Here is a 25,794-nt window from a genome sequence, read left to right as displayed (position 1 = left end):
TTTTAGAACGTCCAAATCCAAATTTTCTGTGGTACCTAATCCTGGCAAATACGGGTAATTGTAGTGACGCTTCCCCACAAACACTGCATGGCCGTTCAGTTATCTTATGCTGGCATGCAGGACTCCGTTTAGTTTATGGATTTAACTGGAAAAACTAGAGAGAAAATTGGTAACGGAATTACTGATAGCGCAAGTGATTACGTAAGGTTTTCTTCACATTTTTCATTTCTGTGCTCCCTGCTGCTTGTTCCCCTTTTCACTGTTTTCCGTTATGACACAAAGAAAATGCGTTTAGGGCCTCCATTCCACACGTGAACGGCCGCAAACGGTCTCCAGATTTGAAAATTGAAAGAATTTATATTTTGTTTCAGTACACCACCATGGGCCGTTCACAGACCCTTTATTTTCTCTTCAGAGATTCTCGAGCGCGCGTATGAAGATGAAAACCTCAGGGGATTGATTAACCGAAAGCAAGAGCTACCACCAAAAGATTTTAAGTGACGTCATTTAAACTCTGATTTTAATATACCCAAAAGAGTATTAAACTACAATCACGGTCATAATTTGTTGAAACATTTTAAAAAGACAAGATACACGAGGTCTTGCACGAGACGTTGGTGCCACGGTCTGCGTGAACAGCTTCCCCCAAAATCTGTCGGCCGTCTATCGGTAAACTTTCGACCGACAGTTCACAGACTGTCGACCGACAGACGACCAACAGTTCTTCGACAGTCGACCGACGGATTAAAGCTAACCCTGTCACCTCACCACCAACAAAATCGCAACCAAGAATAAACCTTATCTTTATTGTCTTAAAGAGTTTCCGTTATACCCATTAATGAAAAAAACTATCATGAAAAGAAATTTTCGCATAACCGTTATTTAATCATATGTCAAAGAAATGACTGGTTGAGAAACCTTTTTTCCTGCCAGTCTTATATGTGATGGTGTGGTAGGTAATGACCGCAACGGAATTCTAATGGCACGTGCGAGTGTGTCGCGATACGTTTCTTTGCTAGTTTTGCACATCAATCTCTCGTAATTAAGTCGAACTTTAGATAAACCGAACCTTTTATCAGTATTTAGCGCATAAAGATCGAGAAAAATTGGATCTTTAATTAGGATCGAACGATTTGCACACTTGGGTCGACTTTAAATTAATTCGAAGAGGCTTGACGAAAGTAAAAATCCCAGGTAAACTAATGCTATGTAAACGAGTAATTTATTTCAGTTATTCGTTGGTCGCGAATTGACCTCTTGATGGCGATTTCTTTCGTGGCGAGAATGAGATGACTGTAAACCTAGAAGACGACTATCTTCTTGTTCTGATAAGACTATAGAAAGGTATAGAGCGGAGAAGTGTGACGTCATGTTACCATGGTAGCAAGATTTCTGGATCACAACAATGGGGAGCTCAAGCAACGACGGCATCGACGGCAACGAGAACAGCAAAAAAATAATTGGTTTATATTAGCAAAACAACACCTTTGCACGTGGCAAAGGTGTTGTTTGCACGTGGCAAAGGTGTTGCGTGACCTTTTGGCAAAGGTCACGCTTTTTTGTAAATTTCTTACCCACCGTTGCATGACTGCGACATGAAACGTCCTAATTTCACATGCCCGCTTTAAGGAGTAGATGAAAACATCACAAAGAATGTTCTTTTTCTTTTTCAAAACTTAGATACGGTGGTTTCGGATTCAACCCCGGAAAAATTCGTCAACATTTGACAAATTGAATGAAACCGAATAAGATTGATGAACATTGAGACAGTGCAAATTCACTTTTTAAGTGAATTTTCAGAGGGGTTTGTCGTCATCTAGAAATTTTGCTGCTATGGCAACGTGACGTAACGACTTCCCCTCTCTATTCAATCAGCTATTCAATGGTGATGTTATGATGTGCTTTCACAATGACTTCATTGAAGACTCTATCTAATACTTTCATAGAAATATTAAAGGAGCATCCAACGACTATGTTCTGTAAAATATCTGTTCGGAGAAGCAAAAATTCCTTAGAATTTTCTATAGCTAAGCATTTCAAGATCACCCTTCCATTCACGTACAATTTTTGAAGCATTAATCTAATTAATTCCCTACGATTTTCTAAAGTTCAATTTTTTGCATTTCAGTCCCCCAGCTTGGGCTATTTTTTATAGAAAAAGGAAACCTAAAATTTTCGGATTCGAAAATGCGATGGAGAGAGGAATCAGAAAAGTTCTCACTTTCGTAAAACTTAAAATTGCATCTAAAATTTTCGAGAAAATAATACTGAGACCCTTGTAAGTTCGAAAAGACTCAAGTTCCCCTAGCTCAGGGGGTTCATTAAGGTTTTGAACAGGAGGGCAACTGAGTTTGACACCCGGGCAAAGAATTGGCAAGGCCCGGAGGGCCTTGCCCTCTAGGGAGTCCGGGGGCATGCTCCCCCGGAAAATTTTGAAATTCTAAAGTCGTAAGGATGTGTTTTCCTGCATTTTGAAGCTGCAGACAATGACTTTCAACAACCAAAAAATGATAACTTTTCTAGACAATTTAATCATGATTTGATACCAATACCCACCACACAAATTGGACTTTTTGGTTCTCTTTTAATAGCTCTGCTCATAATAATCTTTACTCAAACTCACCGTCAGCAGCTGAGCCGTAATCAACTTATCTTTAAAATTTCAATGACTAGACGGGAGGAGCACTGTTTTAACGTGAACGCACCGAAAATTAATTCATTGGCGTAAACCATAAGACGAATAAAAATCACGCTTCGCTTCGTTGAACATGATGATTAAGCCATTCAATATATACAGGCAAGTAAAAGGTTAAATCACAAAGAAGTCTACTCATCTCTTGGTCTTTTCTCTACTGGAGGCCCTTTGGTTAAAGTCGAAAAATAATATAATACGCTATCGAACGCGTTCTTTTCTGGGCCGCCATGCTCACGTGCTCGCAACACTGATACATTTCAGGTGGTCGTTTATGAAGCACAGTTCTTTTCGCAATGTGTTATGGGGCGATTCTTGTTTTTAACACACAAAGAACGAGGGGATTTCATGCCGCGTGTAATAAAGTGGAAATTGCACGGCAAAGTATGTTTTACACTCGATAAGACTCATCAAGAAATGGGCACGATTGTAACTTAAAACTGTTTTTGATCGTTCCTTGTATTAAAAAGAAGTTCTTTGAGATGTAAAGCAGCCGGGCAAAGTCGTGTTCACAGCCGGTCAATTTGCCCGGTGCCCGGCCCTTAATGAACCCCCTGCAGTAGCTAGGATGACCGAACAGATACAAATTTTATAGCGCCGCTTAGAATTCATTGCTAGAGATCTAAAAGTACTCTGGATACGAAACCGTCGTTGGGTGCCCCTGATATTATTTTTTTGTTGTTGCTGGCTTAATTTCTCTCAGGTGAACTTTCTTTTTTAATAATCCTTCACTTTTCTATAAACACAAGTGATTATTTTGATTAATAAAACCATCAAGACATAAATCGTTATTTGTTCAATTCATATGAAAATATGCATGCATATTAAAGTCTCTAGAATTCAACTGACAAGAGTACAGCTTGGTATCTTTGATTTAAATATTTTGAACATTGTAAATTACAGAAATAACCGTACCCTTGAGGCAAGAAACATGCAAATTATTTACAATCTAAAATACTCCACCCTGGTGTCAGCAACACAGCTTTTGAGTCATTTCTTTCTGTAAACGAAGATGACAAAAAAAATGCAATTTTAATGCTGCTCAGAAAAAATGTAGTTTGCATGAAAAGGTTAAGATTTTCTTTGAAGCAAAAAGGCTGCTTTAAGGTGGCTCGACCCAGTATTTTTGTAGGTACACCTGATCTCTAATTTCTCTTTTATTGTAACACTATTATAACACATGTATTACAAATAGACTAAACTTTATTATGATGGCAGTCCTGTAAAGTATGTTGTGTGTATTAAAAGTCAATAAAGTATGCAAGCAATGCAGTGCAAGTTTTTGATTGGATTGCAATGCATTAAGGACTGTTTAGCTGACCAATCATGGCCAGAATAAGTGCAAGACGACATGACACATAACACTACAGCAACACTTACCAAAGGCCCAAGTTCTTTGCGTTCCACAAGGTTAAGTTCAGTGACAAAATAATAAAAATGTTTGTAGCACTGGTTTACATGCGCTTCCTGTTAAAAAACACACAGATACATAGTACAAAGTTAAAAACAAGCTTCATCAATCAACAACAACAAGCCTCGTGTCTAACGGCTACTCAGGACCAGGCATTGAGAACCAACAGTATAAGAAAGACATTGCAGTTGTAGACAGGAAGGAAAAGAGTTACACAATAATAGATATTAATAGATCTCCAAGCTTATTGACCATTGAGTACGACTTAAAGAACAAGAAAAAATTGAAAAATACCAAGACTTGAAAAGAGAGGTGAAGCGTCTGTAGAACCGTGAAGAGGTTGTGCTTGTAACCGACATCATTGGTGGCCCTTTGTTGGAACAGTCAGCAAAAAGATTCCATCAGTATCTAAAGAAAGCAGGACTTGACAGACGGGGTGAACCAGTTGGAAGACCAAGAAAACCATGCAAACTTTTAAAAAATACACCTTCAATAGTAATAATAATAATAATGATAATAATAATAATAAGAGTCAAGAAGACCAGAAATTGTCTTTATTGATAAAAAGGAGAGAGAGGTTGTCAAATCAATGTTGCCATCCCAAGCGCTGAAAGGGTGAAAGATAAGGAACTTGAGAAGTTAGAGAAATACCAAATATTGAAAGATGAAATATATTGCAAAAGTCTGGTGCATGCAAAAAGTCATTGTTGTGCCTGTTGTTATTGGGACCCTTGGAGCCATATCAGTCAACTTTAAGGATTACAGAAGCGAATTGGTTTGAACGCCGCTGACGTTGGAAGTTATCTAGAAAACAGCAATGTTGGCGACAGCAAAGATACCATGGAAAGTACTGTCCCAGTAAGAAGAAGGAAAAGAGAGACCTGGGACCCGTGGTGACTTGTTGTAACCCACTCCCAAGGTTCACAGCGGTCAAACGAGTGAAATTTGCAAAAGTTAAGCGAAATACCTCAAAGTTAAGGTTGCTACTTTCACTATCGAAAGTTTAGGGTATTACCAACATCCTGTTAGTTTACTAAACTTTTTAAAAGTTTACTAAAAAAGTTCTAAGTGATTGAAAACTGATGCTGACGTTATTATCAGCGCCATTTTCAAACATGATTCTCTTTTAGCGCGAAGCGAAAAAAGTTCAAAATTTTGAGAAAAATGGAAAGATAGTTATGTTGACTAACTGATTTATACATCTTTGCCCATTTTTTTCTAACTGGTAAATGAAATCCCAGCAATAAAAAACAAAAATAACGATTTAGACGTTTGACCGCGTGGCCTCCCAAGGACTATAAACCAGGCCAAACATCCTGCCTGAGTCTACAAGGAATGAACATAATGATAATAATATTGAAGAATTTGCAAATGCACAATAAACACAACACTTACTGCTCCTAAAGACTGCAGTTTATCAAAGTGATGGATGTAAACATGAACAAACACTCTAAACAATCTTGTTAAGATCTTCTTTGCAGTGGGTAGAAAGTTTTTAGGAAATGGAACATCTGTCAAATATCAAAACAGTAATAACAGGATTAGGCATTTTTCATTTTGGCCATGTAAGGCCCAAGGTTGACATATAAAAATTTGCATGTTCTGACTGCCCAAGTAAGTGTACAAAGGATGAAAAACCCCTTTTTGTAACCAGACTAAGAAATTAAGGAGTTGCTTGCTCAAACATCTCTTACCATTAAGGTAAAGGTTATTTTACATCAGTAACTCTTACAGTCAATCCATGAATACCGTGAACACCAGAAATATTTCTGGAATATTATTGTGCTGCAAGAAAAAGCCAGACGTGGAAAAACTAAACTGCAAGCAAGAATATGTGAATATGTGGTTTTGTGGCCAGCTCTAATATGTCCTTGCCGTTGCCATGATTGGTCTTAACACAATAAACATTCCTGAAACGTTTCAATTGTTCGTGGTTTTGCCTGTTTGACTGTAACAGTAAGTACATCAACTGACAAAACCGCAGGCTGCACTAAGTCCCCCCCCCCCCCCCCCCAAAAAAAAAACCTCTCCATCAGTGCTTTGTTTACGATTTTTGCTATTTACAGCTGCTTAAAGCTACACGAAAAGGAAAGAAGTAGAAAAAGGGATTCTGGTCACACCAGGGAATCAACTCAGAATCTCCTGCACAGAAGGCCACACACAAGCTTACTGTGCTAATCCTTGCATGCCCCTTTTAATGAACTTGCTTCTCTAATTACAGGTACCAGGAAGGTTTCCTCTTTGGATGATTATCAAAGTGGGCTCAGTGGCCAGTGGTTGATCTACACTGTACATTTATTAATTTTAATGAGTGAATTATCATGGGATACTATGAGTGGTATGTTATGTTTACCTTTGTCAATTGGAAATATATCCTCATTATTTATAAGGCTCTCTATCCAGTCCATCAGCAGAGAAATATACTGAAAAAGAAAAGGAAACAAAAAAGCAAAATAATGTACCCTTTTCCCTACAATCTGCGGGAAAAAATAAATAAATAGAAATAATTATAAAAGTAGGGCATATTAGGTGTGGTTACATGGGACACTTTTACTGTCAGAGGTAAATGACCCTTTTACTGCAGGAAATTGGCATAGTGAATGTGACTGGATTTTCCCAAGAAGAATTTACCATGGAAAATATTCACAGTTACATCAAAAAGGAGAAAGGAACTGCACATGACATTTGACGTGGTAAATAGATGGGGTTTTTCGATACCCAAGACAAAAGAGCCAATCAGGTTTCTTTATTTGACACCAACTTGAAACAGCAAAAATTTGCTTTTTTAAAGGGTTTCTTTCTGCTCATGAGAGAAAAAACCACGTTGTCTTGATAAATCCTGGGGTGATTTTAAAAGACAACACTCCATAAACGACAAAATTGGACAGCTGATCTGAATATTTCTTCCCATCCTTGTTGGAATCTTGGAAAGAGGCTACCAGTACTGTTCATCTCATAGATGACACAGCCATTATTTGATCGCTTCCCGTGAAAAATTTAACACTGACGTCATTGAGAATAGTTTTACAAAATGGACATTTATGACACGAGCTGTCAAGCTGTCACCAGGCATCCAAAATACCATATGAAACCATTGCAGTCTCTCTTTTCGCTTGTATTTGCGCCCTCAAAACTTGCATGACTTTGCTGCTCAAATACTCTTGCTTACAGATTTTCAAGCAAAAGAGAGACTGCTCGCAGTCTAGATCATCACAGTTATAGATGCAAAAAATTCAGGCTTGTACAGGATTCAAACCCTTGACCTCTGTGATACGGGTGCAGCGCTCTATCAATTGAGCTGACAAGCCAACTGGGAGAAGGCCGCAGTGGTCAAGGGTTCGAATCCCATACAAGCCTGCATTTTTTTCAGGCTTTCTTTTTGCAACTGCAAAGTTGCATCTATAACTGTGATGATCTTCTTTCATATAATTAGTAACTTTTTATACTATTAGCCAGTTAGTGTTACCTATGAATTTACGCCAGTAATAAACTCTTTCATGTCATGCATTATAGCATCTCTTTTGCAGGACAATGAAATTTTTGAAGTAACATATCAAGCATGAGATGCAGTGTTTCATTACCAGATGAAACACTGAGAAGAGAGTTGAAAATGTACGACGCACAGCGGAGTATTTTTGATGAACTTTGAGGTACTGTTTCATCTACTGATGAAACACTGTGTCGAATGCTTGATATTACTTCTCAAACAAAAAGATTTTAGACAGAGAAATTAAGGACGTAAAAATGAGCAGTTTTTCATCTGATTATCAAACACTCATTAGACTTTAATTTCCTTTGTATTTTCTTTATGAATTAAAGTTGGGTTCGAGAACAGGGGTTCAACAAGGCCCTCTGTTCTACCACTTTATACGCAAATCATTTTCCAATTTTATCTGCTTGAACTTGAACAAACCTCTTGGGCTGGAACAGATGTTGGCTTCTTATATTTATCTCCATCACACCAGTGGTATTCATACCTACAGACCAAATCAATATCAGATAATATCTCAATGAAAATGCATTATTTTCCTTACCCAAATTAAGCTTCATTAAGATTTACTTGTTTTACTGTTTGGTCTTTGAGATCGCCTCCTCCCCTAGGAATGTCTAGTCCCTTTCATGGGGGAGCACAGAATTTTTCTGGAACTCCACAAATTCACCAGGAAGTATTTGGAGCATGTACCATGAGTTTACCTTTATTTTTACAATGGTAACGTTACCTGGTCACATAGTTGACTGTAATCAAGAATGGGTGCTCAAAGCCAAGCAGCAAATACCACACTAACAACAATCATTAATATATAACACACTTATAGCAGTTAAACTTAGCAGTAGCTAAATGGAGATGCCATTAGTAAATCCAAGAAGGTCACCTTTAAAACATGTACAGTAGTTACAAACCTTTTTCCGCCTGACATTGTAGGGCAACTTTCATCAGTGCAAACTTCAGAAATTGCGCCATAGATCAAGTTTATGCGATTGAAGAAATCCACAACTGGAATAGATAGCACTATTAATTTTATGAAACAGTGGTAAACAATAAAAGGAAGTTGAAAAGCAAGACTGGATAATAACCATTTACTCTTCAAAATTTTGCTGAAAAATGCTGTTCAAAGCTAGTCAAGGCCATTTTCTGATCACCATCTAGTCACAATCTGGCCAAACAAAGCCAAAACTGCCCAGAACACTGTATATATGTTGCACACTACCCTCACTTCTGTTCAAACTGCAGATACTTGATACCAATCACTTTTCCATCGCTGCTCTTTTTCTTTTTTTTTTTTCTGCTGGCCATATACCAAACTTTATTTCAAAAACTCTAGGATAATAGCATCTTTTAGATAAACTTAAAATTTATTGCCTCTTATCCTTTTTCTCTGGATTGTTTGATTGAATTCCGCGGGGGTACTCAGGAGTTACAGTGTTGAAAGGGCGCAAAAGTCAAAACCCAAAAATACTCATAGGCATGAGGGACTTCCAGTTTCGATTGCTCCTCAGGACACTTCGTGGACTAGTTTACTGGGCTACTCTAAAGGAAGAATTATGTGTTAATTAATATTAAAACAACCACAAAACAGCTGACAAAAAAAAGAGCAAGGCACTACACCAATCTTCATATAATTTGTTTTGAATACCCAAACAAATCCCCACTTAAATCAAGGTGCGTACCCCAAAAAATCCTGGAATGGAAAGTTTCAAACCTGAAAAATCCTCCAATAATCCCTGTTGCTTTTACTCCAGAGTACCCCCCCCCCCCCCCAATTCCCACCCTGTGAATGAATCATGCTCCTTCGGGAATGGCTTAAGAGATCTCTTCAGTTCCCCCTGCACAAGTTAGATCTCCAAGTCATCTATAACTGAAAAACTGATGAAATCACAAGTGGTACAAGGGAAGTCGATCTGCATGGGTGGTTATGGGCAGTTCAGGGGTGGACAGGTAATAATAATAATTTAATAATTTCAAAAATTGATAGGTGCAAATATCTATCAAAAATATATTCAAATGCACCATAGGGAAAAAAACACAATCATACTTATAATAGTAATAACAATAATTATAATGAATAATTATGATAATAAAAATTTTAAAATAAGATGATAATATATATACATGTATAAAGAATAGAAAAAACAGTAAACTAATGGCTAAAAGTTAAAAATCTGTTAGCATAATCTTAAAAATTATAAGCTAAAAATAATTCATAATCTAAGCTAAAAATACAATCTTATAATCTAAGTGGTACAAAATGCTTTTTTTAAAAAAGGTGAGTCTTCAACTTTCTCTTAAAAGTGTCAATAACTTAGGTGTGACAAACAATACCCGGCAAACAGAAAGGCCGGTTCACCGAGAGTTGCCTTGGGCTTAACATTTGGATAACTAAGTAGGGTACTGTTGCTAGAACTTCTTAAGTTATATTTAGATACAGGCTTAGGAGTAATTAAAAAATGTAAGTACGAAGGTGGTAAGTCCTTAAAAATCTTAAAAACAATCAACAGGATTTGAAATTCAATTCTGAACTTTACAGGTAGAGCCAATGTAAATCTCATAATAAAGGAGTAATGTGACAATATTTAGCACACAGGTTAAATGGCAGCGGTTGCATTTCAAAAAATTATTTAGTCCCTCCTTCCTCCCTCTGTTCTCCTCCTGGATGATGAAATACCATTTCTGGATACAAAACGGTAGACCTTTTGCTCCAGAGTGGTTGGAAGTTGTAACTTTTGACTTTTGAGTCATTAATATTAAAATTCCAGTGGATAAATTCTTCACATTCACCATTTGATCCATGTAACACTTTCCCATGGAACTTATCATTTTTGGATGATTAACAGTTAATGAATGAGGCTGAGTATCTTATGAAGAATTATGGAGATCAAGGAGGGTGTTATTCGTCGAGGCCGTAGGCCGAGGCCGATAACACCCTCAGAGACCTCCATAATTCTTCATACGATACGAAAGCCGAATTCAATAACTGTTTTATCATTCAAAATAATTCCTAGTTTAAAAACATAGCTAAAACATGCTTACCTCCATCGATCCATCGATGTTCAGTGCATCTTCGATAGTGTACGTTTAGGTTTGTCCAGCTCCGCAAATATTCCCCAAATAGCAGATGTCGCCCTTCGAGTTATCTTCTTGCTGTTCTTGCCATGTTTTTAGCTATTTTTTCGCCTAGTTCTTACTCTTGAAACGAGTGAAATGTCTGCCATTTTTTTAAGTTCACAACCAAAACAACTCAACCTCGTCCCCAGGTCTTCTCGGTTAACGGTGCCTTAACCTGCGAAGACGCTGCATTTTTGACGTCATTTCCTCGTTAAAGTCAAAATTCTTCCAAATTTGGTCATCAGTAACTGGTTATGGTGAATTAAACGTGTGCTTTTAGCCAATCAGAATAGTTATATATGTATTTGGATATTTTTTAACTTGATTTTTGGCGGTCTGAAATAGTTGATTATTATTTTAAGTGGTTTTAGCCACAGAACATTGAAGGACAATAACACTGTACGCTTTTCAATCAACGCCGAATTAACCTCAATAAGTTGCATTGTGTTAAATTTATCACATAACAGCGTTTGTAGTTTAGAAACCATTGTCCAGCACTCAAACCAAAGCCTGCGATCGATGGTAACATAGAGTAATACAAAAAATGCTTGAAGCAATATAACCAGTGTAAGAACCTCTTCTGTTGTACAATTTACAGAATAAAGATTGTTTGCACAAGGTGTTGGATTGTTTGATAGATACTTAGTAATTATTAACTTACTGTGTACAGCCACCCAGTCATTAAGGTCTTCATCGGCTGGTAATTTTACACATTCCTTTAAATTGATGCCGGAATGAAGTGAGGCCTAAACGGAAAGAAAAAGTATATGAATGAGCTTAAATAACATTGGCTCTAATATTGGACTCCTGGCTCTTCGAATCGCGCGAATGTTAAAATAAACAACAACTCAAGGTTGCTTGCGTTTTTCAGAACGAAGTGTAAACCTTTGATTGTTTGTGAAGTTCATAACGCATAGTCCCGGTCTCCAGTTTCCTCTTCGGGCGGAACGTCTAGAACAGAAAACAAAAACATGACTGCTTTAATATTTCTCACACATTTCAAGAAACAGTGAGTCACTACAAATACAACGGTTCAAGGCCTACACACACACTCGGAAACGAATGCGTATTCCAAAGTTGTTTGACGCGAATATATAATAAATAATTGACTGTTCTTTACCTTGTCCTTTTGGAAGAAATGTGAAAGACCCTTGGCCGCCATGGGGCAATAAAATCCCTTGACTTTCCTCATGAAACGGAAGTCTCCCTGTCTACAGCATAACCAAATAAAGGCAAACACGAATCCTCATCGATCTTCTTCGTTTGTTGTCGATACTTCCCCGACAAAAACGAGCCGGCAAGACGAAAACGTGACAGTCATGCGCGTAAATACGAAAATAGCTGCAGATCTCAGTTCGTGAAAATTGATGGCGATTCTAATCGAAAAGTATTGGTAAATTATAGCTTTTCCTCCCTTGATTGTGCCAGGGATACTTTTACAAAAATGGCAGAGTTCTGGCTCATTTCAGCGCCCGGAGACAAAACTCCTCAGCAAACATACTTGAGTCTTAAAGCCCGAATGACTGGCCTCTCTCCTGTATTTCAACTTAACCTCCCAGAACTAAAGGTTGGTATTATATGACTTTATTGTATCGGTAAAAAATGGGACGTCTTTGTTTTCTGTAGAACGGATATTGTTGTTCAACAAAGAAGTATTCTCAAATGACAATTTTGGGTAAAATCTGGCTTGATAAAATACACATATAAGCTTATGTAACCTACGAGGAGATCAGGTTCTTCGAATGTAGATTAATTAATTTAGGAAGATCGAAGGGCCCTTTTCTCTCAGGGAGGATAAAATAATGTTTAAAAAAGAAATGCAGATCAACGTTGTTGTTGTTGTTGTTGTTGCTTTTGCCTTTGATCAATGCTCTCCCTTTGGGCCTCCTCCTGACAGGGGAGTAGGGTACAATAAATTAAAATTTTTCCTTGGTGGGGGAAGGGGTGGAGAAAGAATTTGTAGACGTACAGTGTAGTACATAAAGAAGAGAGGGGCCCGAGAAAAATATTTTTCAATCTTTTGATGACACAGACCTGTGCTGTTTAAAAACATGTCAGAGGCTCAAAGATGCTCAGCAACAAAATTTGTAGGCCAACTGGTGTACACAAGTTTATTTGCATCCAATTATATCTAAGGCATACCTTAAAGTGGCTTGACCCCCTGTTATTAACAGTCATAACACATGTATGACACATAGACTGAATTTTTTTTTGATGATGATGATGATGATGATGATGATTATTATTATTGTTGTTATTATTATTATTTTATTTAGTTTTTTTTTGTGATTGGAATTAGTATCAAGTGACAATGAGATGATAATTATTGTTTTGGCTCTTTTTTTCAAATTTTAGGATAAGCAGCTTATACATTGTACATTGGACATACATGTATGTTTTTTTTTTTTTTCACTTGTGACCTTCCACAGGGAAACATAGACTTATGGCTTTCTGTTAAACAGGTGAAACACACAGCTTCAGAACGGGTTCCAAACGGCCCACTCACCTGTTCAAAATGGTGCATTGAACTGCTCAACGGGTTATAAAGTATTCCAAACGGCTAAAACGAACAGGTGAACGGCTTACTCACCCATTCGAATGGGTTGACTTAAACAGGTGAACCGATCAGTTTCGAACAGCTCATGAAGAACGATGGTGTCGTGTTATCAGTCTGAATAAATAAACTCTCTAAATCTGGTCCAATAAATTAGGTTAATGTTGAAAAATGTTCTTATGTACATTAGCCTGTTCCAGGCTCCAAGATAGTGGTGAAAAGTTGTTCAGTAAAAAGAAATGCGAAAAAAACGCGCTCTCTACTATCTGAGAGCCTGGCACAGGCTAGATGTACATGTATTAACAAAACAAGAAAGTGGTTAAATTTGATAAACAGGACATTGTACTACTTCTACTGAAGCAAAACTTGAATTTAAATGAAAGTTGCCGTTTGTTTATCTTTGCTGAGTTTAATGTGAATATTGAAAGCCTTGTACAGGGGAAAGCATAATGATTAAAAATGTCCATTAATAATCAGAATGAATTAAATATTAACTCATTCTAATGTACATTGTTAATTTGCTGTACAGGTAAACATTTTTATTATGTTGTAATTTTCTGAGGGTAAATGTTTTTCTATAAAAATAATTATTATTTCCTTAAAAACATTGAAATTGTAAAAAAACGTTAAAAAACATGTCAATGTTTCAAAGTTCTCAGATGCCATTATGAAGTCAAAAGGAAACATATTTTTCCTGAGATGTAAATTTCAAAATTTACTTTAATTTTACAGATACACAGGTTTTTATGAAAATACAAGTAGAGTGAAATATAGACATCACACACAGGGATTTGAATCTGATCAGAGATGATGTAACATTGCCGGTCTCAACTGTTGTCTGACACACCATAAAAAGGATGGGACAGTTGTTTATTTATTTATTTTATTTTAAACAATATTTAGTCAGGGGTGCCCAGTTCAGGGAGGCTGGTTTGAATGGGGCCCAGATGAAAAGAAAAAACAACACAAAAGACAACAACAGATAAAAAATGGATTTTCAACTACGTATAGGCTCAATTTGGCTTTGATCTAAAGTGCCTTTTTAGGCCAAACCCAAACTTATTTAAATCATGCTCGCTCCTTAGGGCCAGAGGAAGCATTATGTCTCAAGTTTTTAATTATTTTTAACTATTTCAGTGTAACTCTCCTTGGAAGATGACTCTTAAATGTAGTATAGCACGTGTACATGTCAGTTAGCAATGGTTAGGACAACTGTTTTAAATTATAACTACACCTTATGTCATATACATGTTATAGGTTGGAACCTTGGATACACTTGTAGGATTATCAGATGATCTGGGCAAACTGGATGCTTTTGTTGAAAGGTGTGTTCACTCATAATCTGCTCCAATAAACTGACCAATTAGCCAAAGACTGTTCAACAGTAAGGAAATAGGTTTGATCCTTAAAGATTGCACTACTTTTATTTCATTTGGCTCTTTTTTAAATCATACTCATTCTCATCATTGAATTAGGAAATCAGAACTTCAGTGGTTGTTTGTGATTAAGATTAAGATTTGTTTAAGATTACAGTATTTTAAAGATACTGATAATCACTTTTATAACCCCAAGATACAGTCAAACCTGTGCACAATGGTCGCCCTTGGGAAATGGTAAGGTGACTGTTATGTACGGGTCAATTTTGCATTACATGTAAATATAACACAACTGAAAATTTTGGGAAGTTGTCCAGTGACCCTATAATGGTGACCGCTACATACAGGGCCTTGATATACAGGTTTGACTTTAGTTCTGTTGGAACAGTTAGTTATTAAAGTTAATGAGTTAGTTACAGTGTAATAATAGTTAATAAATCTTCTGTTTTGCACATTTGTTTAATACATTGCAGAATCACTGAAAAAAAGTAATGAACAACTTAAAACTTATCAACAGAAATCAGTATGCATGCAATTGTATTGTAAATTTAACAGCCCACATCTGGTAAATGTAAAACATTGTGCTTAATTTTCTGACAGTGTGACACGCAAGTTAGCTCATTACATGACAGATGTGTTGGAGGAGCATCAGGTACACTGAATTTGGGGAATAAATAGAGGATATTACATGGCCGCGCGGAGATACGTAATTTCTCTTCGAGTGCTGAAAAATACTTCATATATATCATTTATATTTTTTCAACACGAGAAGAGAAAATTATTCGTATCTCCAAGTTGCCATGTAATGTTCTATTTATTATATAAACACCAATGAGCTACCAAACCATTTCACTTTAATAGCTTTTTGGTGTGGAAGGTGCAATCTATTATGTAGCCATAGCAATGGTGATATTTTCACCTGTGAGGATATCAAGTTTTCGCGCACAAGCTCACCTGGTATGTCATTGGTGTTGATATAATAATACTATTTATTTATGTCCGATACATGTGACTCTCCACCTGTAAGAGTCATTGAACTCGAACAGTGCCAAGACATTCAGACATTCAGGTTTTGAGTACAATGTAGTTGTGTTGTTTCTTTATAACAAAACACGTAAAGGCTTTTTACTGCACTCAAACCTGCATTAAGCTGCAGAAATTCATTGTAACCAGATCCAAATGAATCCTGTCTGATGTACTTGTAGAATGCAAGTTGGCACATTTTTGCGTAGAATGATATGTGCATTAATTTGACGTAATTACACTGCAGTAACAGAACAATGTATAAACCTGTGTTTTATTTTTAAATCAGTTCTTAATTCAAATTCAATTCTCTGGGATGAAGCTTAAAGTTTAACATTGTGGCAAAGTAGAGTCTTGAAATTATATGTACAGTTACCAAAATTGCCCTCTTTGTAAGGCATTATGAAGAACCTGGACAGTATGAAGTTTTCTTGTTTTTGTTTCAGGACAGAGTGAGAGAAAATCTGCTTGCAAATGGGCGTAAGTGAATTAACTATTCTTGTTGTTATTCATAAGCAGCTTGAAAACTTTACTACATGTATTCTTTCTGCATTTTTAGTGGATTTGATGTAAGAGTTGTGAAATTTGCATAATTCAAAGGGGATTTCAAGAAAAACTTCAAGAAGTTTTCATTTTCACTTCCACCAACAGATCATTTTATTTCCTTGTTAGTCTCGCTTGCGTATGCAAGCCGTTTTTCTTCATATTTTTTAATAATTTAGGACACAAACGGGAGGCCATGGTCCCAGGTGTTCCTAGTGGAGACCGTGGAAACTGGGAATAAGAATAGTTGCATGACGGAAGCCACGCATGTTTTGCAAAGAAAGCTTAGGAAAGATTAGTGTGATTTAGAGCTTTTTAGGAATGGGTCTGCCCTCAAATTCTATCGTTTGAAAGAGTTCATAACTTTGGAACAAGTCAACACTTCACTAGTCGAAAAAAAAAGAAGAATCTTAATTAAGAAAGGCTAACTGTTAGGGTGTTGAAAACTTTTGTAGTATGCAAATGAGTCTTGCGATGAGTATGTGGCTTATTTTGGGTGAAGATTGGAATGATGTGCCATGTTCTCATTATGTTTTTGATTTCTGGCAATGATGTAATTTCTCTCAAATCGATGCCCAGCCTTGAATTTCGTGTAATTATACAAGCGTATAGCCTGCGACTGCAGACGTGTATCCAGTCGTTGCTAAAATAAAACGTGTACTAAGTCAATTCAGAAACAAATCGTTGAATACGATATGAAAAGTAAATATCCTGAAGAATTTCTGATCTAATCTCCAAGCAGGTAAGACTAATTAATGCCAATATTAAGAGAGCTGTTGTTATATTTTGCAATTTGAATCGCTATAAAATTAAATGTCTTGTACCTATGTATACGTTTTGCATGTGAAAGGTGTACTTTGGTCCTTTTACTTTTGATTACCAACTAGTAGTATTACTAGTGTGACAATTATACAGTTAAAATTATGGTAACAGTTTCTTTATTGGTTTAGAGGAATTATCCAACTATGTAACCAAGTTCCAGTGGGATTCAGCTAAATATCCTACAAAGCAGTCATTGAGGAATTTGACTGAGATCATTAGTAAGGTGTGTGTTAATCAAGTTACTTTTATTTAATACATAGACTGTAAATTACTGTGAACCAGCTAGCTAAAATTAAGTTTTTCCATTGAATATACATTTTGATACACATTGTTTGTTTTTTGTTTTTTTCTGGCATTTGACTACTAATTTCAGCAAGTTACACAGATTGAACATGACCTAAAGACCAAGTCATCAGCTTATAACACCATCAGAGGGACCTTAGCCTCTCTGGAAAGGAAAGCTACGTGAGTATAGTGTACACCTCATGTACTCTTAAAAGCAATGCAAAAGTAATGCATTTGAGTGATACAGTATTTATGATGACATTATCCTTTCCTTCACACAAGACTTCCACTAAAGGCCAGCTATGGGGATTTTCTTTGGCTACTTTCATAGCAAACTGATGAAAAAATAACCACGTGGAATTCCTAGCACTTCAATCCCCTGCCTACTGATTGCATAATAGCCTTCAACTTGACACTTTGTCTTACATATTAATTTTTAGTGACAGCCCTAGCTAGACCCATGTCCTGTTGCATGGTTTGCACTTCTCTGTACAGTGAAAATATACTTGTACAAGGATTATAAATAAGGGCCCAGTTGTATGAAGGCTGGTTAGCACTTAACCCATGTTTTCTTGGATAATTTTCTCTGTTAATTTTAAAGCTTCCAATCATCAACTTGTAGACAAAAAAAATTAAAACTGAAATGCTTTTTAAGCTTTCAAATCTGAATTCAAATCTCACACTAACCGTTTCTGGGTTATCTAAACCCAGTTTTGAACAACTTGGCCCTGGGCTGTCACTAAGATTTCATGGTGCCCGATATATGCAATAAGTAGGTAGAGAATTAAACAGCTAGGATATTGTTTGAATTCTGTTTTCCTTGTGTTTCCCATAAAGAAACCAGGGATCATGCTTGTAGCCACGGAAAATCCCCTGCCCTTATCCCCGGCCCTGGGTGACAGCGCTGATAAATCCTACTGTTTGCCTTTTTGGCTAGAAATTACTTTGTTTGTTTACATACTGCTGTTGTTGTTGTTTCTTTGTTGATTTTGCTGATATGTGGGGTCTGCAATGTGAATGTAGTAGTTATTTTTATTGTCTCAGGTAATTATTTTTCTTTTGTTTCAACTTCATTAGCATAGATGCACATACCATACCCAAAAACAAAAATTTCCTGAGATAAAAAATTAACTACAAAGTAAACCCTCGGAAACAATCTTGCTTGGTTTCATATTCTTTTATAGAGGAAGCCTTTTGACAAGGAATTTAGGAGATCTGGTGAAAAAAGAGTACTTTGTTTTGGATTCAGAATACCTCACTACTCAGCTTGTGGTTGTTCCAAAGTATGTACTGAAGTACTCACCTTTTTTGTTTATTAAAAAAAAATAATGCGGTAGTAATGAGAAATCTTTTTATTTTCATCTCTCAAGCAACTTACAGCCTTTCTTACATGGCTGATTTGGCGTACTTGAGAAATACTTGGCATGAATCGAGTAAGATCTTTGTTAAGCATGAATCGGACATTGCTAGGAAACGGATTCAAAACCAGGCCAAATAGCCGTGCGCTTAGTACAGCCAGCTCAATTGGAACCATCAGTTTTATTGACAAACAGTTGCTCGCACTCAAAAAACCGGTTTGGCAAGAGAAAATAAGGCTTTGATGTGATTCCACAGTACAGAGCATCCTTTTCTTCTCCTCCATCAGGAAAAAAAGCCTAAAGAAGGCTCTGCTCATAGTGCAAAACAAATTGCACTATGAGCACAAAATTGTAAATTCTTGTGCTAAATTATTGTTAGTTAACCACTAGTTTTAATTTTTGTAACTTGAAATTGTCACACGGCATGTCTGAAAACCAGCTTGCTGAGCCGTTTACCGTGTTTAAATGAAGTTGATTGATTGATTGCAGTGGGAGTTCCAGACCTTCACATAAGAGGGGGCCTGGTAATCCAGACTCTGAGATAAACGGGGGGGAGGGGTGGGGGGGGGCGGTTGTTGGGGGGCCGGGTCTTAAGTAAAAAATTTTTCGGCCCTTTCGGCTTCATCATGTTTGGTCTAAAAATAAGGGGGGCCCACGCCCTTCCCCTGGATCCACCACTGTAACGTGCAGCATGAGAAGCAATGTGTGGGAGATTAATTTTAAGGATAATGAATTTTATTAGTTATTGCCGTGTATTTGCTGCGTATTTCTTATGAATTGCTTTATATGGATGAAATGTTTTTAACTTCAATTTGCATTTATATCATACTGTACATGTAAGTTAATTTTCCTTTATTGTTAATACGCTGAATATAAAGTAATTTTCTTTAGAGCCCTGTACAATGATTGGAAGAGTTACTACTGGAAACTCACTGACATGGTCGTACCTAATTCCTCCAGGTTGGAATATTACTTTATTGTTCCATAAAAATGTTGAATTTAACAATTTGGGAGTGCTTATTAAAACCTAGGCAGTAGCCCACACTCTTGTTTTTGTTGGTCCATATTGTTCTGTATCTAGATTGACTTGTTCTGTAATTCCTATGGTTCTCTTTCACAGCTTAGTTTTCGAGGACAACGAACATGGCTTGTTCACTGTCACCTTGTTTAAGAAAGTTGTGGATGAATTTAAACTCCATGCTCGAGACAAGAAGTAAGTTGCAAGTTCAAAACGATTTTTTTTCTCCACACGCATTCGGTGTAAACGGTCACCGAAAACGCATCTTTTCAAAAATTCTTTCCAGAGAGATGTCTGAAAACGACGGCTTACCGGTCGTTTACGTGTGGATGCATGAAAACGTAGTTTTTCAAATACAATGATTTCATACAGCACACCCATCTGCAACAGACCCCATGAAACCCTACCCAGTGGCTTCATTCAGTCTACCCAGTGAAAATTTTGCCTCCCCGATACCCGGCGAATAGTTTGTTTCTAGCCGGTTAATGTTTTGCTTCCCCGGTCACTTTTTGTTGTGACTTGTACAAAAATAGTGTACCTCGTTTTTATTATTTATTATATACATTATTTATTATTAATTATTCACATTATTATCATTAACAAAAACATCGGTAGGTACAGGCAATCGATCTCGCATAAAAAAGCGTAAATCTTTTAATTCTTCTCGCTAAAGCAATACAGTGTCAGTAAAAGGTTTTCAAAGGTTTCATACTGGTAAAAATGTTAGGCCTTCCACCCCTTTTAGCTTTTATGGGAGACACACAACTAAGAAAAAAACCCAGTGGAAAATACGCCAACCCGATGATGTTTTCTCCGAGAACCCAGTGAAGATAGGTCTCACAGGTCTGTTACAGAGGGGCGTATGTTACAGCCATAGAACATAGAGCGCATGCCCTGTATGCCATGCAATCGTATTTTCATCGTTTTAGGATTTTCCTGTAGATGGGCGAAAGCAATTCGAATACGCTACGTGTGGTCACGTCTTTTTTTCAAAACGGGGAGAAAGTGTCCTTTTTTAAAGATACCCGGATACGTGTGGACGAGGCCTTTTAAAATAACAAAAACAACAAACAGCTTTATTAATAGCAAAGAAATACAAAACGCATACACACTACCTACATTTCGCAAAAGCTCAGTATTCGAGGCAGGCAGTGTGTGGACGCTACATACATGAACTGATACATTTTAAGACATTTCAAAGGGAAATGAAAAAGATTTACAGCTTGCAAGGAAAAGGAGATGACTAGAATAATAATACGAATAAATAAATTTGTAAATTAGTAAATAAATAAAAATTGCATTACACTGGATAAACTTAACATGGTTCTTTTTTTAACTTTCCTTGATTATGCTGTGTATATCGGCAATACTATCCTGTCTTTGAAGATCGAACATTGTTAACATTATCGTTTGGCAATGCATCCATTGATTAAAAGTACGTGTACACGTACTACGGCGTCTGGATAGTTACATGGTATGGTCACTTTCAGGCAGTGTTGACTCAGTCTCTCTCACTCTATTTTGTTATTTCATTTTTCAGGTTTTTAGTACGTGAATTTGTGTATGATGAACAGGCGCTTGAAGCAGGAAAAAACGAAATCACTAAACTGGAATCGGACAAGAAGAAGCAATTTGTAAGTTCACTCTCTTCGTCCGATCCTGTGCTGTGGTGTATTTGCGAATTTTCCGACTGCGTAGTAAAGTGTACTGTATGTACGGTTGTGATTTCGCTAAAACTTTCCAACAATCAGAATGACATTCGTAATTGTTTGGACAGTTTTGGACGATTTATCCTACGCTTGGCACTGTGTACGATGTTCGAGCTCTGTTCATTTCTTTACAGTGTTAGGATCTGTTGTGGTAAAGCAAGTTTATATTTGCTTTCGTTTGCTTAAGCGATGACCGCTCTGTTATCTTCCTTGTAAGGGTCCCCTTGTGAGGTGGCTGAGAGTGAACTTCAGTGACGCTTTTATCGCATGGATTCACGTTAAGGTAATTACGTTTGCACGCACCAACGCTGGGATAATTTTCACAGTTGTAAAAACTTTGGAGGAAAATCCTCGCGCTGTTTCCAGTTCTCTTTTTACCCGTACCGTGCCCTTTGGTGTGCGAGAAAACAAAAAACGTATGTCCTTAGTCGGTCGAAACGAGGATAACGCTATGCAGTGGATAGCCCGCCTGCGAGCAGGCTTACTTGTGAGAATTCGGGGAACATTTTGGCGGCGGAGCCCCGGCTCCACCCTCAAAATTTCCCCGACATCGCACAAGTAAGCTTGCTCGTAGGCTATCCATTGGATAACGCAATTGTTTTCCCTAATACTCATCCGGTGGATTGTGATTTATCCAGTGGATAGCGCAATAGCGGAGCCTGGCGGTCAGGCTACAATCTTGAACAAACAAATGGAAAACCTAGAACTCTACCCCTCCCCCCAAATCAAAAATGGGAAAATGGCGCGTTTTTGCCCTTCGCGCGGCTTCATCCTTGATTTTGAAGGGGGGTGGGGTGGGGGTTTGCTGTTCTATTTATTCTGTCCAAGGTTGTAGGTCCTCAATCTCTAATCTGACGTTGCTTACCATTTTTACACAAATCATCCGGTTCAAAATGTCGTGCATAGTCATTTATCAATTGAATTTGACCTTGTGGGAAAATAGCCTCCGGTCAGACCAAAACGAAGAGAAAACTGCATCACCAACGGAAACAGTATGGCCCGAGCCATATGATTTTCCAGTTTTCCTTCGTAATCGATAAGTGCCCTTAAACTCGATTTTTGGTAAGCTTTGTCTCCATGGAAGCCTCTGTTCTAGCTTAACGACAACCGGAACATGGCTGAAGTGGTAGTCGACCTTGATGTAACAAGTTTCGAAGTTATATATCACCAGAGATAAGCGAGTACCCTCTTAAGGTCTATTTTTGTCCATTTCTTTCTTCACAATTCCCAGCAACCTAATCACCAATTGATCAAGGATCCACTGTTGTTCCTGTATGCAGTTGATCACAGTTGCCTTTTATTTTAAAATCAGTCATTTCTTTGTTACCTTTTTCAGGCTCTTCGTGTATTTGTGGAGTCTGTTCTTAGGTGAGCTAAGTGTGAAACGGGTTAACTTTAAAAAGATTCGTGTCCTGGAGGAGCAACCCATTTCACCTTGGCGGTTTTAAGCGGGGCCATCGTTATTAATTCAAATTGTATCGTTCTTTATGGGAAGAGTATGAGAAGGGTGAGTGGGGTGTCGAGGACTGTATGTTGACTTTACCGCCGCAGCATTAGCTCAGTGGTTAGAGCGGGAGGTCGTGGCTTCGAGGAGGGGAAAGGGGGGGGGGGGAGGGGTCTTAAAATAACTGAGAAATGAAGGTACTGCATTTGCCCTGCAAACAGGTAGACCCTCGCGTGGCACGTGTCCTCGATTAGCCCTTTCGTTGTAAAAACAATGCATTGAAACTCAAATAAAGTACTTTTTTTCTTTTTTTAACGAGTTAAAGTGTTGGTCAGGCCAGGTTTTACACAAAAAAATGTTATCTCCTGTACTAAGAGCAAGAGACTTTTTATCGTCACATATATGCGCTTAATCCTCTGTTTGATTTCTTCTTTATTTTAGATATGGATTACCTGTTAATTTCCAGGCCATGCTTCTGCAGGTATTTTTGTCTTATAAATATAACTGGTGTGCGAATCTCTCGGAACATTTTTTGACATTCATTTGCAAGAATTACTGTATCACGGAGCCTTATATTCCACGTAGAAATCTTTTATGATGCTTAGAGTAATATTTCAAGCAATGTACAAATCTCGGAAACTCTAGGAAGAATGGGTACAAGCTTTGGGTGCAGTGATTTGTGGGATCGTTTGAATTGGCAAGCGTTAATTATGATTGGTCGATGGTATTTATAGGCAACCATTAACCAATCTTAAGTAGTGCTTGTCCACCCGAACCATCCCACAAATCGTTGCGCCGAAAGCTGGTACCCATTCTCCTGACAGTTTCTGGAGTAGAGCATTAGCTCTTCCGTGTGCCATAATTTCCCAGCCTTAACCATTTTGTAAAGGGACAGCTTCGTGTTGGACTTCTTGTCACGCATGTCCTGTATCGAAGCTTGACATTTTAATTCAATTTTCCTTTACTTTCGCAGCCTTCTAAGAAAACGCACAAGAAGATAAAGGACATGTTGGACTCATGTTATCAGCATCTTGATAATCAAGGCTTCAGTTCATCCATGTACGACACACAAGTATGTGCTGCTTCTTGTAATTGTAATTTTTATTGAAATTGTATCGTAGCTTTTTACCCGCGCACCAATTAGCAGGTCTTAATAACTAGTGCGTTCCAGATCGAATTGGATGTAATTTGTAAGTTTTGGTTTTTGAGGAAAGGAGAAAAACGGAGTACCAACCCCCCCCCCCCCCCCCCCCGCCTCAAAAAAAAAAACAAGACCTCGCAGAGCAAGGGAAAGAACCAACAACAACCTCTACCCATATATGGCGACGACAGTTGGATTTGAACCCGGGCCACATGGGTGGGAGACGAGTGCTCTCACCACTGCGCCACCCTTCGGTCTATCGGGTCACATTAAACCAGCTCAATGTAATAGCTGAGATTTTGGCTTGTTCTTTAATTTTTAATCTGTTCATTTTCTTACAGACTCTTGACATTCCGGGACTCAGTTTGTCGCAGCAAGAGTATTATCCTTACGTCTTCTATCAAATTAAATTGGACGTAATGGAGCGGTAAAGGAAATGGGATTTTACCAAACCACAATCAAGGAAGATACACTGTACTTTGAAGTTGATCAACTATTGGCAGGCCAAAAAATATGATAAGACAAATTTAACGTTGTCTTTTGCGACATCGAGAGACTGATTTGTGGAATTGAGTAAATAAGAAGTGGAGTATGAATACTATTGCAGTCTCCGCGAAAACGTTCAATGAATTGTAACTCTCCATCGGATAAAGTAATAATTTACAATATTTGCATTCTCTACTGGTTTCAAGTAATCTTTTACCCAAATCTCCCACGGTCGGACCTACAGACTGCCTGACGCCAGTGAGATCTGGGTACAAGGTAACATGAGATCAGGCCCAATTTTAGCGGTTCTCTTACGTTCTCTCTAACGGCTACCGCTAAAAGTTCTCTTTTCGTTTCGCCTTGCCCTCCGGAATGTTATTTACAAAGCGAAATGAAAATTGAGCCTGATCTTAGGGTAGGTACAAGGCTTAAGACCAACAAATACGTTCACAAGGAAAGGAGGCTTATTTGTGCGAAATAAAATTATAGACGAAGTATTCGGGACGAAAAAGCGGTGTAAGAGTTTAATGAAAAATAGAACTCCTTCTTGTAATCACATTAATGACTTTTTTCTCCGTCTCCACCCGTTGAACTTCTACCCTTCTACTGTGAACTTTCCTTCCTCCTAAAGTAAGATGTTTGTTGTTAAATCCCGAAAGCAACAGCTCTTGAGAGAAACGATCCGCCAAAAGTAGCGACCGCATGCCAGGTTGTTTCCTCGCCATTGTTAGTATTGGTTTACTTTCTAATCAAGAGATAAAAGAAGAAATTTCCAAAGGAAAATCTTAAATGCTTATCACCTGAATGAATGCAAACAACATCAGTGTACAGCTATAGTTTGATTGCAATTAAAGGGGCTACAACAGAAGGATATTGCTATTTTCGGTCAATTCTGTGCTATGCCATCGGTAATAACAGAAAACAGAAACAGTTTAGGATTCAGTTGACGCGGAGACACGTTTTAAACAAAAATAGCGATGAGATAGCACCTTTTAAGCTCTAGAGGAGATTTTGCCCAATTCGTGGGTATTCTGAAAAATTTTGGTATCAGATTCGTTTTGCGGCTCATAAACGGGTGAGTGGAACTTTGAATCCGGAACCTTAAGCAGGTAGTTTGTGTCCGAATGAATGTTCTTGAATTCACTGATGTGTGTAAACGCTCATTATAAATCGGAATACCTTAAATGTAATAAATCTGCAAACATTAATGAATTCGGAAATAAATAAAAACTCATGGAATGTAAGCCTACACTAAGGCTTTTGATTGTGGTTGTAGTTCTTTGCTTGTTCAATTGTTTTCCCAATGCAGTTCATGATTAGCGTGAAAT

The 25,794-nt window shown here is 37.6% G+C and overlaps 2 protein-coding genes across 3 annotated transcripts; one reads left to right on the top strand and one right to left on the bottom strand.

The window, feature by feature from the left end:
- Positions 1 to 503: 503 nt before the first annotated feature.
- On the bottom strand, positions 504 to 11,987 carry LOC140928961 (MOB kinase activator-like 3). 2 transcript variants are annotated; one of them, XM_073378769.1, is made up of 9 exons: positions 11,828 to 11,987; positions 11,593 to 11,658; positions 11,369 to 11,453; positions 8,505 to 8,598; positions 8,017 to 8,080; positions 6,457 to 6,526; positions 5,499 to 5,614; positions 4,073 to 4,159; positions 504 to 3,692 (listed from the first exon to the last, which is right to left on the bottom strand). In XM_073378769.1, the coding sequence occupies exons 1-9, from the start codon at positions 11,897 to 11,899 to the stop codon at positions 3,663 to 3,665; spliced, it is 684 nt and encodes a 227-aa protein (XP_073234870.1). In that variant the 5' UTR covers positions 11,900 to 11,987; the 3' UTR covers positions 504 to 3,662. The 2 variants fall into 2 exon arrangements, with proteins under 2 accessions (XP_073234870.1, XP_073234871.1); XM_073378770.1 differs by lacking the exon at positions 4,073 to 4,159.
- A 36-nt stretch (positions 11,988 to 12,023) lies between these two features.
- LOC140928960 (V-type proton ATPase subunit C-like) lies at positions 12,024 to 25,686 on the top strand. Its single transcript, XM_073378768.1, has 15 exons — positions 12,024 to 12,274; positions 14,519 to 14,586; positions 15,238 to 15,289; positions 16,107 to 16,140; positions 17,154 to 17,248; positions 17,399 to 17,490; positions 18,495 to 18,593; positions 19,560 to 19,628; positions 19,789 to 19,881; positions 21,227 to 21,320; positions 21,613 to 21,678; positions 22,732 to 22,763; positions 23,281 to 23,320; positions 23,813 to 23,911; positions 24,322 to 25,686. Exons 1-15 carry the CDS (start codon positions 12,152 to 12,154, stop codon positions 24,409 to 24,411), a joined length of 1,146 nt encoding a protein of 381 aa, XP_073234869.1. The 5' UTR covers positions 12,024 to 12,151; the 3' UTR covers positions 24,412 to 25,686.
- Positions 25,687 to 25,794: the final 108 nt, after the last annotated feature.

The sequence above is a fragment of the Porites lutea genome, chromosome 2, assembly GCF_958299795.1.
Source record: "Porites lutea chromosome 2, jaPorLute2.1, whole genome shotgun sequence".
NCBI lineage: Eukaryota > Metazoa > Cnidaria > Anthozoa > Scleractinia > Poritidae > Porites > Porites lutea.
Note: the sequence above shows the minus strand (reverse complement) of the source record. Positions and strands in the feature narration are given on the sequence as shown.

Bases quoted from the DNA above. Each gene is read 5' to 3' on its own strand.
- LOC140928961 (XM_073378769.1), bottom strand. From the start codon at position 11,899: ATGAGGAAAGTCAAGGGATTTTATTGCCCCATGGCGGCCAAGGGTCTT. The intron at 6,527-8,016 runs GTTTGTTCAAGT...TTTCTTTTTCAG, and splicing joins CATCTGTTCCAGCCCAAGAG to TATATTTCTCTGCTGATGGA. The intron at 4,160-5,498 runs GTAAGTGTTGTG...GTTTTTTAACAG, and splicing joins AACTGCAGTCTTTAGGAGCA to GAAGCGCATGTAAACCAGTG.
- LOC140928960 (XM_073378768.1), top strand. From the start codon at position 12,152: ATGGCAGAGTTCTGGCTCATTTCAGCGCCCGGAGACAAAACTCCTCAG. The intron at 21,321-21,612 runs GTAAGTTCACTC...CTTCCTTGTAAG, and splicing joins CGGACAAGAAGAAGCAATTT to GGTCCCCTTGTGAGGTGGCT. The intron at 23,321-23,812 runs GTATTTTTGTCT...TTACTTTCGCAG, and splicing joins TCCAGGCCATGCTTCTGCAG to CCTTCTAAGAAAACGCACAA.